At 28.9% G+C, this 17,036-nt stretch overlaps 1 protein-coding gene across 1 annotated transcript; it reads right to left on the bottom strand.

The window, feature by feature from the left end:
- Positions 1-1,525: 1,525 nt before the first annotated feature.
- CYN (cyanase) lies at positions 1,526-6,955 on the bottom strand. Its single transcript, XM_047315725.2, has 4 exons — positions 6,635-6,955; positions 5,141-5,212; positions 2,144-2,252; positions 1,526-1,838 (listed from the first exon to the last, which is right to left on the bottom strand). Exons 1-4 carry the CDS (start codon positions 6,901-6,903, stop codon positions 1,791-1,793), a joined length of 498 nt encoding a protein of 165 aa, XP_047171681.1. The 5' UTR covers positions 6,904-6,955; the 3' UTR covers positions 1,526-1,790.
- Positions 6,956-17,036: the final 10,081 nt, after the last annotated feature.

Raw genomic sequence — 17,036 nt, 5'->3', positions numbered from 1 at the left:
GGTAAATAGATTAATTTATCCATTGCTAGATCAAATCAATAGTTTTTCAATTTGTATTCTTCCAGTCTTTGTAAAATTTATCTACTGGTTTGACATCCTGATCCTTAATAGGATCACACAAGTCTTTGTAAAATAACAAATCTTCCATTTGAAAATTTTCATATTAAATAATTGATAGAATCTAATCGAAGTTATGATATACATTGTTTTTTTAGAAAATTACACATAATAATAAGCGAAAAAATAACCCCAGATTAAATCTTTCGCCAATAATTAATATGGAGCACAAAAATAAAGGGAGAAATTGAAATCGTTACTGTTTAAGACAATTTTGATTAAGCATAATAATAAACTGAACTAAAATCATATTAGAATGTTACGATATTATTAAATAAACGTAAGTTGTATTATATTATGATAATTTTAATTTTATTTATTTCAAAACTGAAATCATGATGACAGAATTTCAATTCATTTTATTGTAAAACTAAAGTTGTGTTAATTAGTTTATAAAAATATGATTAAGCTTACCAAAATCATCTTAAGCTGTCACATAAATGATTATGACTTAACACGATTTTAACTTATCCACAGTAAAATCATTTTAATATGACATAACTTCAGTTAAATCGTTTAAGCCTAACATAATTTTTTTATTTCGAAGTTGTTTCAACTTGCCCATACTAGTCAAAACTCAATTTTTCTTTAAAAGTTGCAAATGTAATTTTATTCTAAAGTTACATCAAAATCATAAAAAAAATCATTTATGACATTTATAAATACTGTTCTGGGTAAGATTAAGGGTTGGGTTAGGCGTAACCTAAACACTACTTTATTGTTGTCATGTGGTCCCTCAGGAAAAATTATATTAACTGACAAAAGGATAAATACTGTCATCTCGTACTTTTAACAAAATTTAAATATAATGTAAGTTATTATTAAATATTACAATTAAAAAATGATAAAAGTAAGTTTTTTAAAATATATTTGAATTGTCTTTTCTATTTGTTTAATGTGAGAAATACTAAAAAAGAAAGATTTGAATAGAGTAGCAATTCGAAAATTGAATGTCTTTATAGAAAAAATATATATATTTAAGTATGAATTAAGAAAAATGTAAACCAAATAGAAAACCCCATAATACATATAGAAAAATATATACTTTAATTAAATATAATTAGAAAATTTGTGTAAATCAATTGAACATGTGCTCTATGTGAACCCTTATAATCAATTACGGTTGCTCTATTCGTAGATGAAACAATGTTTTAATTATGCGGTTAAATATGTTTTTATTACGTATATTTATATTATTCGTGATAATATGTTTTTATTACATATATTTATATTATTCGTGATAATTTATTGTATTGAAATTTAAATAAAAGTTGTTTATTTATGATCATAATTATTTTTATTAAATAAAAAAGATGGTATTGCAAAATAAAACGAATACAGGAAAATTGATTTATTTTTACTCATTAATACTGTCTGAGGATTGCACATTTTACCATAGGCGACATAATAGAGATGGATAAAATGAATATTATTACGTTTGTTTGACATACTCAACCATGTACAATACAAACTTCTGCATCTTACCAAGTTTCTGACATTAAAATCTATGATCCAAGTGCCATGAAATCTCCTACCACAAACCATAGCATAAAATTTTTATTTTTCTCTTCCATTGTCTCTCTGTTGGCAACACAGAATAGCAGTCACCAAATACAACATGTGCAGTTATACATATCTTGAAGATTTCGCAGTTGGTCCTTCTTTTATGATACTCATTGTTTCCCCTGTGGCCTTGGTCTTGAAAGCATGTGCTCAGATTTCTGTTCACATTGGAAAAAAGTTTTGAAATACACAAAATGAAGAAATGTTTGAAAACAATTTATTTAATTTCATTAGCATTGACTTCTCACAAATTTCATTAGCACTTACTCCAAAAAATTTCATATCTTATAGGTATATAAATTCATGTTCATATCTGATTTTATCATATCAAATATAAAACTTTGTTTGTATCATAATTGTAAGAGTGTTTTTCCTTATTCAATTTTTCCATTTTCATTCCTTCTATTGATTATTGTTCTGCGCAACAAAACCTTACAGAAAAAATAAATAAGAAGCAACTGACCTGTTCCGAATGAGGCAAATATTTCCCATCAAATGTCACTACCACACGATCCTTCCCATCCACTCCTTGAATTTTGTCAACTGAGCAGTAGAAATCTATTGCTGACATGCTAAATATGAGATGAACAAAAAATAATTAGAAAGAAAATCTTCATCTTCATATTTTATATTTATGATAGTAATATTTATTCATTCATATATGTCGTTTGATGAGTATGCCTTGTTTTATCACCTCTAACATTAAACTCAAAATCGTCTAAAAAAATATACTATCAAAATGAATTTTATCATAAGCCTAATATGTTAACTTGGATGGGCATAAAATGAACCAATTTGTTTCCAGAGAGTTACCAATGAGGAGCATTGATGTCTTGAAGATATTATGATTTTGATGATGCTACAAGACAAAGAACGTGAAGACTTTTGTTGTATTCATTTAAAAGCATTTTGTAAAATTAATTGTATAGGAATTACTTTGTTGATGTAAGAACTCTTAGAAGTTTTCCAGTTTAGAGAGTCTTTGCACAGATAATCGATTATTTGATATAATAATCGATTATCACGAGCCTATTTGGAAAAGAGTTGCCCGTGCAAATAATCGATTATTACTCAGAATAATTGATTATCATTGTCTGATTTAATATTGCCCAGGTTGCGCAAATAATTGATTATCACTTTTTGAAAACCCCATAATGGACACAAATAATCGATTATCACTTATGATAATCGATTATCACTTATGATAATCGATTATCTGATAATCGATTATCACTGGCAGTTGGGAGATGTTTTTTCAGTTTCTGACCTTGCACGAACCTAGGCTTATAAATAGTGGTCTTCACAGCTCTTAAAAAGTACTTTTTCATTTGAGAGTATTAGAGTTGTGTGCCTAAGGGAAGCTCTCTGTGAGTGAAAAGGAATCTATGCCATTTGAGAATACAGTTTGTCTGAGGAAGTTCTCAAGTGATAGTGTTGCTCTTGTCAAGTTTTGTGAATAAGAGAAGCTCGCACTTAGTGTGTCTAAGGTCGGAACAGTTCTCTTCAAGTTGGCTGAGCAGTTTTCTTCCCGTTCGTTTGTCGAAGGAAGGTGTTTTCTATTCTTTGCTCATTTCATTATCTTATAATCTGTACAACAATATTTTTAGTGAAAAAGGTTAATCACTATTCATAGTGATTAACGATTGGACATAAAATCTTTTGATTTGAACCAGAATAAAATTTCTGTGTTGATTTTCTTGAACCTTACACTCTTTGCACTTTTAGCATATCAATTGTTTGATAAAAGTTCTCTAAGAAAATCAAATTTTTAAAACAGACCATTTTAACTTGGCTATTGACCGTAACACGCTTTTCTCTCTTTAAATCTCCTTTTAATTCGCTGAGCGACTCGCCTATACCTACATAGAGAATGTCTAAGTTCATTGAGTTTATCTTGTTCCACTATAAACAAGTTTAAGCCCAATGAATTCACTCTAAAACTTATCAAATGCATCTTCTCTTCTACCAACAAAACATGATATATTTAGTTATCTTCATTTGAGATTGAAATCTAAATGAGATATCAGGACTCAGGACTGGTTTATTCACAAATTCATTTGACATCGATTACGTTGAGAAATTTGCACACATGAATCTCACTATGAGATTTTCAGTCAACAGGCTCTACTTGCACACCAAATATATCTTACGTTATGCTTATTTGCACACTAAATTTCCACACTTACTTGTCAGTGGAAGCTTATTGTAACATTCCTATGCAAACATTGTCCTCAAATATCACAATGTCGTTGCATAACACACTTGGTATTCCTATAAAATCAGAATTGCTACAACTTATCACCTTGCCTGCAGGTTGCAGTGCAACTGAGGCTCCTCCATTTCTGACTTCACATTGTAATCAATTATAAAACATAATATTTGAGACAGAACTAGTATTTATTTTCCTTGCTCTATAATTTGAGACAGAAAACACTATATGCTATAAGCAGGGTGTTTGCTGAGGATTCTGCAAGACCTTGACACTTGTTCCCTCATTCAAAAATCAATCACAAACATCTAGCAAGCATTAGATGAAGAGTTTGAATCACTTATACCAGTAAGAAGAAAACACAGAAACTTTACAAAAATTAGGATGTCTTTGTGTCTCTTGTCCGAAATCCTCCTAGAACTCCATAAATCAACAAATCATTTTATAATATGATACTTCCCTTGGCCCTAGGTTTCTGAACTTTACTGTACAAGAGGATTTAAATATGACATCCATTTATTGAGATTTTAAGACTTAGACTATTGCTAAATAATTTCTTCTTCAGACAAATTTTTCCCCCTATTTTGCTGGAGTAGAAGCAAGCAGCAAATATGAGGATTTTTTGAATTTCTTAAATTAAGGAAAAACAATTATGTCACATATATTTACTGATCTTACATACATAATCCTAAAAGTCTAGACACCCTGACCTCTTGAATCCTGAAAACAATTGTCGGGTTTCTAAGTATTAAATCTTCAATTATTGATGGTAAAAATTGTTGGACCGTGATTTCAAACAGGAAACCATGATCATAGGACTATCTAATGTATCAATTGAAGATTCCCTATAAGCTTTTCTTCAGTTTGCCCAAGTTTCACAGCAAAGAAGCCTTGCTTTATCACCTTGCATCAGCACATGCTTAGTGCACATTTAGGTTCATAGCTTAATACGAAAAGATGTATATAACCAACTGCAAGATCAGAAAATAAAACCAGGTTTTAACAGCAATAGTTTATATTTAATGGAGATGGAGAAATTAATTTGGACTGGTACCAAGTATCAAAACCCAAATGTTCATCATTTCCTTAAACTAATATACTTTTTTTTTCTCATCGGTGAACTTTAAAGCAGAATGATCCAGAAAACATGATATAATCAACAGCATCAACTCAAGTGATGTAAAGTAAAACACCAAACAAAAACACCTTCAGTATGCAGGAGAAATTTATCATTGTATAATTGAAACTTACATCCCATCACCAAACTCCTCATTGATTATCTCTTTGATGCTCTCCCCAAAATGCATTACAGCTTCATTCAACCTGTGAAATAGAACATCAACATAACTGTTGGGCACCTTGAAACAAAGACCAGAAAAACGAGACACAGAAGAACCAGAGATAAACTCCCAAACTGAATTATTCACTATTGGCTGTAAAAGACAATGTTTACAAAGGAAAAAACTTCCTTTCACACAGGGTATTATTCCCTGTCACCAAAGTCAAAGACTTTCAATACCAAAAAGAAGAACCCTAACACCTCACAAAGGTAAACTATTATAGACTTTCTGAGAAAGTTTCTCCCCAAAACAACTAGCTACGTAACCTCTTTTATCTCTAAATTACTTTCTATTATACATATTTCTCCCTCTCTCAATATTTCCCTTCCTAACAATAACCAAACAAATTAAGTATATAAAAAAGGCTGTTGATATAATGCACTATACATGTTCCCAGCATTAGAATCCGCAAAACACATTACAAAAGAACAACTATGTACATTCATGTCAATCACAAGACATCCATGACGGTATAAAATGACTTTTGCATCTCTCACTGACAAAGTCACATCTAAATAATAATTCATAATGCCCTGTTAACAGGACCAACTCCCACAACCATTTGGCAATTTCACCAAAGACAAGCCAACAGATGCACGTTTACTTCACAACAGCTTGATCATCAACACAGACACTTAAGAGAAGAGGGCCAAAACTTACAATTTTCCATCTAAGAATAATTTTTTATTGTCTTCACACTGGCTGCATTCATATAAATTAAACGGTAGCTTGCACTTCTAACACCCCATCACCAGTATAAAAGATTTTTCCACTGTTATTCAATAAATTATGTTTTGACACACTATTAACAACTAGCAACCTGAAATGATTGAGTGAATATTAAAACAAGCTTTAATTAATCATTTAGTTCGTCAAATTTCGTAATCATGCGAATGCTGATCCACAAGTTCTAATTGCACTATTTGGGTGTCCTTCAAGTCTTGCCCAATCAATGCCCACCATCCTAATTCCATCCAATATTTAAACATTTGGTAGAATCCAATGGGCGCAATTGGAATATGAAGAACCAAAGTTGTATAATGGTGATAACCTCCCACTCAACATGCAATTAAGCCTAAAAAAGTAATCAATGAATTGGTTCATGTTTATACTCCCAATAACTCATTTCACCATACACAACAGATACACTTTTCCACTACAAATTCAAGTAAAATTCCCACCTTTTACACAGACAATAGCTACACAGCTCTAGTAATCACATAAATGAGAAATGGGGTGGGAGAGGAGGAGGCACCTAAAGACAGTGGGTCTTGGATTGAGTCATGATTATACTTCAAATAACCCATTTCACCTCACACAACAGATACACTTTTCCTCCACAATTTCAAGTAAAAATCCAACCTTTTTCCACAGAAAATAGTCCAATAGAAATAACAAACAATACCTATAAACAGTGGGGTCTTGGATAAGACTGGGATCGTAAGATCTCAAAGGGGGTCTCATCATCTCCCGCATAAGGTATTCGGTCAGGTCGGGCAGCGCCTCCCGCAGACGAGGGGCAGTGTCGGGTTTGAGCTGAGCCTGTCTCCGGAGAAGCTGAGCAACATAGACATTGGTGAGCCCTGTCTCCTTCGCTAATTGATTGTATGACTTCCCACTCTCACGCTTCACAGCTTGCAGACTTGCCACTGTGCTTTCTTTGTTCTGCTCCATCTCACACCGCAAATAGGGACACACTGATCTTCGGATTCAACTACATGGTCGTCTAATCATGTTATATATGCCAAATAGTTAATTTTTATTGTGGGCGTAAATTATTTGCTTTTCCAAAGGCAAAATCACCACTTTGCGATTTAATTTTTGAAAAAACTTTTTTGTATTGTCAATAAATAGATTTGCTTACAGCTTAATGATAAATTGATCTGTGTTTTTTCTAAAAGAAACATAATATTATTGTTTATTCAATAACAAATAGATGTATTATTATTTTTTATATTAAATATTTTAAACAAATTATAATTATATATATTTAAAATTAGAATACCAAATAAAATTATCGTATAATCAAAATATTTATCAAGTTTGCAAATATTAATAAACAAAGTTCATGAATTTAAAAAATATTCTTAAAAAATTATAAAAAAAAAAGTATACAAGTTTAAGAATATTTTAAATGTTTTTTTTTACTTTATTTTTTAAATTTTAATTAATTTTCTTTATAAACTAATAAAAGGTATAATACACTAATTGAATCAAATAAAAAATAAAGATTGAACTAATAATAATTAAAATTATGTAGATTTTTCATTTTTAAAATTTATTTTATGTTAGATAGTGATAAACAAAATTTATGAAAATAATATTAAATTATTATATTATAGTAAATAAAATATTTTAATACAATTGTGGTGATAAAATACATTTACGAAATGAGTTGTAAAATAAAAATAATTATAGAAAAAAATGTAAGACCCATAAAAAAAAAATCTATATATATATATATATATATTTATAGTAGTAAATTTTAGTATTTTATTAGTAATAATAATTTTAATGGATAGAAAAATGTAAATTTTGGATATAAAATTATAGTAATTTTAGAAGGAGAGGTTCAAATTTTTGGTAACTTATTTAGTAAATTTTTTTTGAATAGTAAAAAGTAAATAGTAAATAGTAAAAAAGTAAATAGTAAATAGTAAAAAGTGAATAGTAAAAATAAATTTTCAGCATTTGGATTTCTTAGCATGGAAGAAAGTAGTAGGTAGAAATTAGGATCAGATTTGGTGAGAAAATGATTGAAATATTATTTTTAAATAATATTAAAATAATAAATAATATTAAAATATTAATGAATAGTAAATTTTTTTTACTATAAATAACCATGGGAGGGAAGATTATTCTGCACCAAGAGAAGAGAAATCAAGTGAGAGAAAGTTAGAGAGAAATTTTTAGTTGCAAGAAGAGTAGAGGTTCTGAAAGGTTTCGGAGAAATAAATTCAGAGCAAGAGACGTCTGGAATAGAGGTAGGGGAGCTAACTTTTCTATGCTTTTATATTATGATTTAGTATTTCTATGCTTTTATATTATGACTTAGTATTGTTTTATTACTATTCATATCTTGAAATTATGTATGAATACTGTTAATGCTTACTGTATGTTTATCTATATTGAAATTCGGTGTTAATATTATATGCTGTTGTTTTGAATCTGTAAATAAGAAATTTGTTAAAAACTAGTTGAGGAACACTTTGGCTAAGGAAAGATTTGGTACTTAAGTTGTCCATTGTGACGCACCTCTCTTTCCTGGAAGTCTACTCGACAAGTTTTTAACTTAAATCTTATTGAACAGATTTTGTACTATTAAAATATTGTGCAATATATCTTGTTGGAATGGAAATGTCTGATGAATTCATTTTTGTGGTAGATATGGAATTATGAATTATAATTGTGATAATTGCATTTTATTATACTGCATTTGAATTTATGCATCTGAACATGTTATGGGTAGTATGGGGAGATTTTGTAAGGGTATAATGTGAGTTGAGGAATATTAGTATGGTATGAGTCTTGTGGAGAGATTAAATAAATGTTATGGTATTTGTGTATATGTTGATGTTGAGGGTCCCGTAGTTGGAGGTTATCCTGATACTCTAATAATCATCTCGTCTCAAGTAGAGAGGGATGAATTATGTGGTGAGAGGAGCAGGAGGTCCTGGTCTATGTGCCGGTTTTGGACATAGTGAGGGGATTAACCTTGTAAATGGTATGAAGTATTTTGAAAGTATATTAAAAAAAAGAAGAAGTAGAAGTCATTACAAGTGCATAACTTCCCGTGACCGCTCATCAACGTATCATCCGGATGAGTGTCTATTGGGTATTGTGGTGTCTATTGGGTATTGTGAGACGAGTGTCTAATAGGAATTGTGGTATGAGAGTGTCGAACATAATTATTATATGATGTTTATATCAAGGTAATTATATATGTTTTATAAATGATTTGTTGCATGTTAGCTCACCCTACTTGTTTGTGTTTGTATGATGTGATTGTTGTATGATGGTATGAGTATGTATGACATAATTATTATATGAGGTTTGCATGCATGTTTCATAAATGATTGGTTGCATGTTAGCTCACCCTACTTGTTTGTGTTTGGGTATGTGCGATGATCGTATAATTCGTTATACGGGAGCAGATGAAGGAATGTTGCCTCACTCAGTGCCAAGGAAGGGAGAAGTAGAAGAACTATAATTAGAACATTTTTACATGTATAGACTTATATCAACTAGGAAATTTTAAAGGGTGAGATTACGGGATGTTACCGTAAATGTAATGTTACAATATATAAATTATGAATTATCCAATGTGAGAATTTGGGATGTTACATTAATGGTATCAGAGCAGTTCGTCCTTAGGATGACCTCTGTGTTGTGGGTCTTCCGTGTCTTCTCTGTGAAGAATTGAGTCTAAATGGTATAATTTACCATTTCCTCTAAATCTAGATAGTAGAGTATTGTGTCTAACTACCATGACTTTTACCATAGATGATTTTCCTTTCTTAATTATGAGGGTTTGAGGAAATATATTAGAATTAGTTAAAGCCTTGATAGGGAGATATAATACTAGAGTTTAAGTTTCAAAGGATGAGTGAAGATGTTGGTGTTTAGAAGTAAATTTTTAGAAGTTTCTAGAACAAAATTAATAGATGAGATATCTTACGTTTCACAAAAAGGAGTTGAGTTCAAAGGCTAGATTAAGAGAAGCTTTGGATAAGCATGAATGTGGCAAGGTTTGAGAAATCAGTTTGGTTTAGTATATCAGCAACGTTAGAAGTCAGAAGAGAAGGAAGTATTGATGAGAAACAGAGTGGCATTGTGTGAGATTGGTAACATGGATTGATGTATCAGTGATGATTGGAATCTGAAGAAAGAAAATAGATGAAGATTTGAAGATAAAGCTTAAAATAAAAAGGGATAGGAATACTGAAGTAGATTAAGAATAAATCAAATATTAGACGAAGAAGAGTAAATAAGAAGTTGTATAAGGCATAAAGAGGATTGAGAGAAAGTTTAATAGGAGGAGAAATTTATAAGTTAAGAGAACACGAGGTCTTTAGAGAAGAATGAAGTATTGGAAGGATTCTAAGCTAAATGGATGATTAAAAGGAGATGGTTAGATTTTTTTCAGTAAATACATTAGAGATAAGATTTGAGAATATGTGATTTTGGTATGAGGAGTAGTGGAGAAAATCCAGGTACGAAAATTTTGGCTTTCGGCTTATGCAAAATATTTGGTATTTTTATGATAGGATTAAAATGTCATGATTTATGGTTGTAAATTTTATTGATTTTGGAATGTTAAAGTTAGTAGAGGTAGTGTAGGTGGAATTAATATTATTATGAATATGGCAAGATAAGGAAGAAGAAGAGTTTGGAAATAGATAAAAAGGAGGGTTGCAACACTAATGTGATTAGGGAATTAGGAATAATTAAGAAGTTGTAGGTTGTAATTGGAGCAATTTCATCAGGCATAGTTATATGGTAGTATTCAAACCTCAATGGTGATGTCGCACCTTGATCTCTATCCAGTGATGTGTATGAGTGAACTTGTTGATAATTACTTTTAATTCGCATAAGATAAAAAAAAAATTTTAGATTTAGTTAACACTAAATATCCTTGGGATATGGTTTTGATCTCGGGAAACACATTATAATTGAGGTAGGTTTAATGATGGTTGTGATAGGGCTAAAGTAAGAGTGTTTGGAAGGTTTATGATTTTAATTTTTGTGAGTACATTTCAATTTGAGATGCTAGAAATTTTATGCACAAAATAAGTAGAGAAATGATTCAGGTTATGAGTGTGAGACTTTTCTAGTTGAATGCGTTCAGATGAGTATTAAATTAAAAATTTTTATTTTTGAATTTTCGAGGACGAAAATTTTTGTTGTTGGGGAGAATGTAAGACCCATAAAAAAAAAATCTATATATATATATATATATTTATAGTAGTAAATTTTAGTATTTTATTAGTAATAATAATTTTAATGGATAGAAAAATGTAAATTTTGGATATAAAATTATAGTAATTTTAGAAGGAGAGGTTCAAATTTTTGGTAACTTATTTAGTAAATTTTTTTTGAATAGTAAAAAGTAAATAGTAAATAGTAAAAAAGTAAATAGTAAATAGTAAAAAGTGAATAGTAAAAATAAATTTTCAGCATTTGGATTTCTTAGCATGGAAGAAAGTAGTAGGTAGAAATTAGGATCAGATTTGGTGAGAAAATGATTGAAATATTATTTTTAAATAATATTAAAATAATAAATAATATTAAAATATTAATGAATAGTAAATTTTTTTTACTATAAATAACCATGGGAGGGAAGATTATTCTGCACCAAGAGAAGAGAAATCAAGTGAGAGAAAGTTAGAGAGAAATTTTTAGTTGCAAGAAGAGTAGAGGTTCTGAAAGGTTTCGGAGAAATAAATTCAGAGCAAGAGACGTCTGGAATAGAGGTAGGGGAGCTAACTTTTCTATGCTTTTATATTATGATTTAGTATTTCTATGCTTTTATATTATGACTTAGTATTGTTTTATTACTATTCATATCTTGAAATTATGTATGAATACTGTTAATGCTTACTGTATGTTTATCTATATTGAAATTCGGTGTTAATATTATATGCTGTTGTTTTGAATCTGTAAATAAGAAATTTGTTAAAAACTAGTTGAGGAACACTTTGGCTAAGGAAAGATTTGGTACTTAAGTTGTCCATTGTGACGCACCTCTCTTTCCTGGAAGTCTACTCGACAAGTTTTTAACTTAAATCTTATTGAACAGATTTTGTACTATTAAAATATTGTGCAATATATCTTGTTGGAATGGAAATGTCTGATGAATTCATTTTTGTGGTAGATATGGAATTATGAATTATAATTGTGATAATTGCATTTTATTATACTGCATTTGAATTTATGCATCTGAACATGTTATGGGTAGTATGGGGAGATTTTGTAAGGGTATAATGTGAGTTGAGGAATATTAGTATGGTATGAGTCTTGTGGAGAGATTAAATAAATGTTATGGTATTTGTGTATATGTTGATGTTGAGGGTCCCGTAGTTGGAGGTTATCCTGATACTCTAATAATCATCTCGTCTCAAGTAGAGAGGGATGAATTATGTGGTGAGAGGAGCAGGAGGTCCTGGTCTATGTGCCGGTTTTGGACATAGTGAGGGGATTAACCTTGTAAATGGTATGAAGTATTTTGAAAGTATATTAAAAAAAAGAAGAAGTAGAAGTCATTACAAGTGCATAACTTCCCGTGACCGCTCATCAACGTATCATCCGGATGAGTGTCTATTGGGTATTGTGGTGTCTATTGGGTATTGTGAGACGAGTGTCTAATAGGAATTGTGGTATGAGAGTGTCGAACATAATTATTATATGATGTTTATATCAAGGTAATTATATATGTTTTATAAATGATTTGTTGCATGTTAGCTCACCCTACTTGTTTGTGTTTGTATGATGTGATTGTTGTATGATGGTATGAGTATGTATGACATAATTATTATATGAGGTTTGCATGCATGTTTCATAAATGATTGGTTGCATGTTAGCTCACCCTACTTGTTTGTGTTTGGGTATGTGCGATGATCGTATAATTCGTTATACGGGAGCAGATGAAGGAATGTTGCCTCACTCAGTGCCAAGGAAGGGAGAAGTAGAAGAACTATAATTAGAACATTTTTACATGTATAGACTTATATCAACTAGGAAATTTTAAAGGGTGAGATTACGGGATGTTACCGTAAATGTAATGTTACAATATATAAATTATGAATTATCCAATGTGAGAATTTGGGATGTTACAAAAAACATCAAAATACTATTTTATGAACAAATAAAAATATTAAAAATGAGACATCTGAAAAACCGTTTAATATATTCATAAGATAAAAAATATCTTGAAAATCTAAATTTGTTTTTCCAGATATCAAACTATACATAAATTGTTAATAGATAACGAAATTTTTTTTAACAAAACAAAAGTTCTTCATATAAAAAAAAAGATCAAATATAATATACACGTTTTTTATATCATCTTCTAAATGAAAGGTTTATCTAATTCAAGATTTAAAATCGAGAATCAAATATTTTTATATTAAAAAACAACAATGAATACGAATATTAAAAGGAGTAGAAATATTAAAATTTGAGGAATAAAACTACTATTTGAATATAATTGTATAAAGGTTATGATCTTGAAAATGTGGATGATTACGATGGATGTAAAACAAACCAAACAATTACAATAGAGAGGAAAAGTGTGTAGCAAAAGAAAAGTAAGGGTTATAAAACTAAAAACTAAAATTATTATTATATATATATAAATTTATATTACCTAATAAATTATAATTAATTTAGTAATTTCTATAGTGTAGAAAAACTTTTTTATATTGGTTAAAAGAATTTTAATATGAGTTTTAGAACTTAGGAATATAGAAAGTATTGACTTTTTACCAGTTTCAGAACCGACATAAAAAGTGTCATTTTTTAACAACTTCTCTGTTTTTCCTCTATCAAAGTTGAGATTGTAGGTCCACAAAACCAACCAAATCCAATAATTTTTTGCTCACTTTCTTCTTTAATAAAGGCTTAAACTTTAGCAACTTGGGTTTTGGATCGAACCCTTGAACAAGTGAACCATTTCAGAGATAGTGAAGCATCGGTTGGCAAAGCCGGTCCAATTGGCGGACTAGGTTATTGAGGCAACAGAAGAGACTAGTTCTTCATTCAAGAGTGCTTAGAACTCAAATCCAAGACCAAAAAACTTGTGAAAAGCAAGTGTGCGAGATGATGAAAGAGAAAGAAACAGGAGCGAGAAAGGGAATAAAGTAGAATGAGAATTAGGAATTTGTGAATTATCTATTTACAAATAAGAAAAAATAAGAAACTACTTTCAATACCAATTATAATTAGAATCGGTATTGTGTTCATTTTTTATACAAGTTATAGTTAGAACCGATAAAGAAAATTTTCTTATTTATTCAAAAATGTCATCGAATTCACTTTCTATACCGGTTATAATTAGAATCGATATAAAAACTTTTCTAATTTATTACAAAAATGTCATATTATAGCTAAAATCGTATAAAAAGTGTTATTTTATTTATAATTATGTCATCGTTCCACTTTTTATACTTGATGGATTATAATCGATATAAATAGTCGTTATAAAAAATATTTTTTACGCTATTGTTTAAATGAGAAGAAATAAGTATTAGGAGAGAAGAAATACTAGGTAGGTATATACAGCCAATTGAAAATTTTGGACATTAATACATTACTCATACTTATACTCAATCAAAATGAAAATTTCCTGTCAAAACGAATACATGTTTAAACAATACCTACAAGAATAGATTTATCTATCATCCTAATTATATCTTAATAACAAAATAATATCAAAAGTATATGTTAGACCTAAAATACACATAAAACTAACATACATAAAACATAATCATGTAAGTAAATATGAAAAAATTATTATTAAAAAGGATAGATGCTCTAATTTCTTTTCCTTCCATGTGTATTTTATATCGTACCATTTAATAGGGATGATAGGAATTTTCGGATCTTTTAGAGTTTAAAGTTTAAAACGCCGTCCAAAATCTAGGGTTTGATGTTATATTATAAACACTTTATGTAATTTAACTATTCCATTTAGTTAGTTGTTTTTAGTGAGAAATTTCTTTTAATATAGAAATAGAGAAATTTGGAGAATTCATTTATTATAACACATGGTATATGTTGGACTTTTAAGTCCTTTTCTTATGTGAAAATTAGACTTAAATGGTAAAATTTATTTGTCGAAGAGGAACTAAACGAGGTTGTTTGTCAAAGTTAGAACAACAAAAAACGGAAAGAGAAAAGAAGAAAAACTAATAAAACTTTAGTTTATCTATCAAAGTGTGGATTTTCATATTGAAACTGCGAATGCATTCACCTTTAAATCCAACATTTAAATTATAATTTTATATCTTAAAAATTATTTTTATCAAATTTTATTCATATTTTACGATTTTTAAAAAATGTATACATTATGTGAATTTCAATTTATATAAACAAGATATCAAATCATTTTTGAAAAAAATGCTATCCAACCCAAACACAAAAAATGGAAAAAGTCAGAGATACCTACCTTGGACTTCTTCCTTATTCAATTAGGATGTCTATGTTCAACCAGAAATTAAGACATACTGACTTTTTTTCTGCTCTTCAACGGCACCACCCAAAGTTGGTTAACAAATAAATAGAGAACTATAGTTAGCAATAAAGAGCAACCAAAATCTTATATATATATATATATATATATATATATATATATATATATATATATATATATATATATATATATATTTTCAGAACACGCTATTAATTCTTATATAGTAAAAAATCATTGTATGTATAAGATATCATTTGATGATAACTTTGTTACGTTGATCAAAATCAAAGTCACGAGTTTTAGAGATTTGATATATCAAGAAGTTTTAGTGTATTGTGTGTTTAAATACAAAATAAATATATGTTATATATGTTGGTATGTGTATTATCGATAATGATAATAATAATGAAAGATGTAAATTATGGATGTGATATGATATGTGATTCCTTTTGGATGTGAGGTTTAAAAATCTAATATCTTGTCCATAATGTAACAATTTATAATGCACATTGGAAGTGTTGTTGAAGATTCTTGCAACTTATAAATAATGTATTAATGTAACTTGTATTGTTGAGAACTTGATTATGTAAATTAGTTAATGTATTTGTAAACTTCTAATTGATATAAAAACAAATTATGTTAAAGATGGTAATAGTTTACACATTATTTTTTTTATATTATATATATATATATATATATATATATATATATATATATATATATATATATATATATATTTGTGTATGTGTGTATACAAGTCAAATCTTTTAAAATTACAAAGATAAATAAGTCAAACTCAAAGTTTTTCTTTGACAAAAGTTGGACCAAGGAACCTATCACAAAGTCTAAAAATATTAATGGTAATAATTAATCACATCCAACTCTCTAATCTTTCACAAGTTAATATAATATTTTCTGAAACTGAGCTTTTTTTAAAATAATATTTTTTCTTTCTCTTCAAGCAAATAAAAGAAAACATATTCTTATCTTGTAGTTACTTACTATCCCCCCAGGCAAAGTAGAAGGATTGGGAGAATTGTATTGAGATATTAATCGATTTCTTTTTCTTATTTTTTTTTGATAATTTTGAAAAGTAACTTTGTAATTAGTTTCTTAATAAAATTGTTAAAGTTTTAATATTATAATAAAATATTAAGTTTAAAGTATACCGACGTGAAATTTTCAAGAGTTTTCATGTAAATGCGAGATTTGTGTTCACATTTAGCAGTATGAGGTGCCATAAGTGAGAGATTAGGGAAGTGTTAATGAAGAATAGACATGGAACTGCATTTCGTACTCTCAACGAGCTGTTGCCTCCAAAAGTCAAAAGAACTTTTTGCGACACGACACTTAACATAAATGGATTTCATTCACTTAATCCTATTGGTCTCAAAACGGACCATTAGGCCCGACTTGGTTCATAATCTTAAATTTTATTTATTGTAAATCCTTCATTCACAGACAAATATCATAAAACCTCTTCAATAAAAATTTTAATGACTTCATTTAAATTTCTTTCTTTATACAATTATAGCTACAAAGTATAGGTTTGTAGATTTTTCAGGTTCTTTAATTATTTCATAGAATAACTAATCTAACAAAAAAATATTTATTAGAA

The sequence above is a fragment of the Vigna umbellata genome, chromosome 8 (genome assembly GCF_029865625.1).
Source record: "Vigna umbellata cultivar VRB3 chromosome 8, Vumbellata_1.0, whole genome shotgun sequence".
Lineage (NCBI taxonomy): Eukaryota > Viridiplantae > Streptophyta > Magnoliopsida > Fabales > Fabaceae > Vigna > Vigna umbellata.
Note: the sequence above shows the minus strand (reverse complement) of the source record. Positions and strands in the feature narration are given on the sequence as shown.

What these genes read in the sequence shown, in the direction of transcription:
- CYN (XM_047315725.2), bottom strand. Translation starts at nt 6,903, where the DNA reads ATGGAGCAGAACAAAGAAAGCACAGTGGCAAGTCTGCAAGCTGTGAAG. An exon ending in CAAGACCCCACTGTTTATAG is followed by an intron (nt 5,213 to 6,634) that starts GTATTGTTTGTT and finishes TCTATTTCACAG; the next exon opens with GTTGAATGAAGCTGTAATGC. An exon ending in ATTTGCCTCATTCGGAACAG is followed by an intron (nt 1,839 to 2,143) that starts GTCAGTTGCTTC and finishes CAATGTGAACAG; the next exon opens with AAATCTGAGCACATGCTTTC.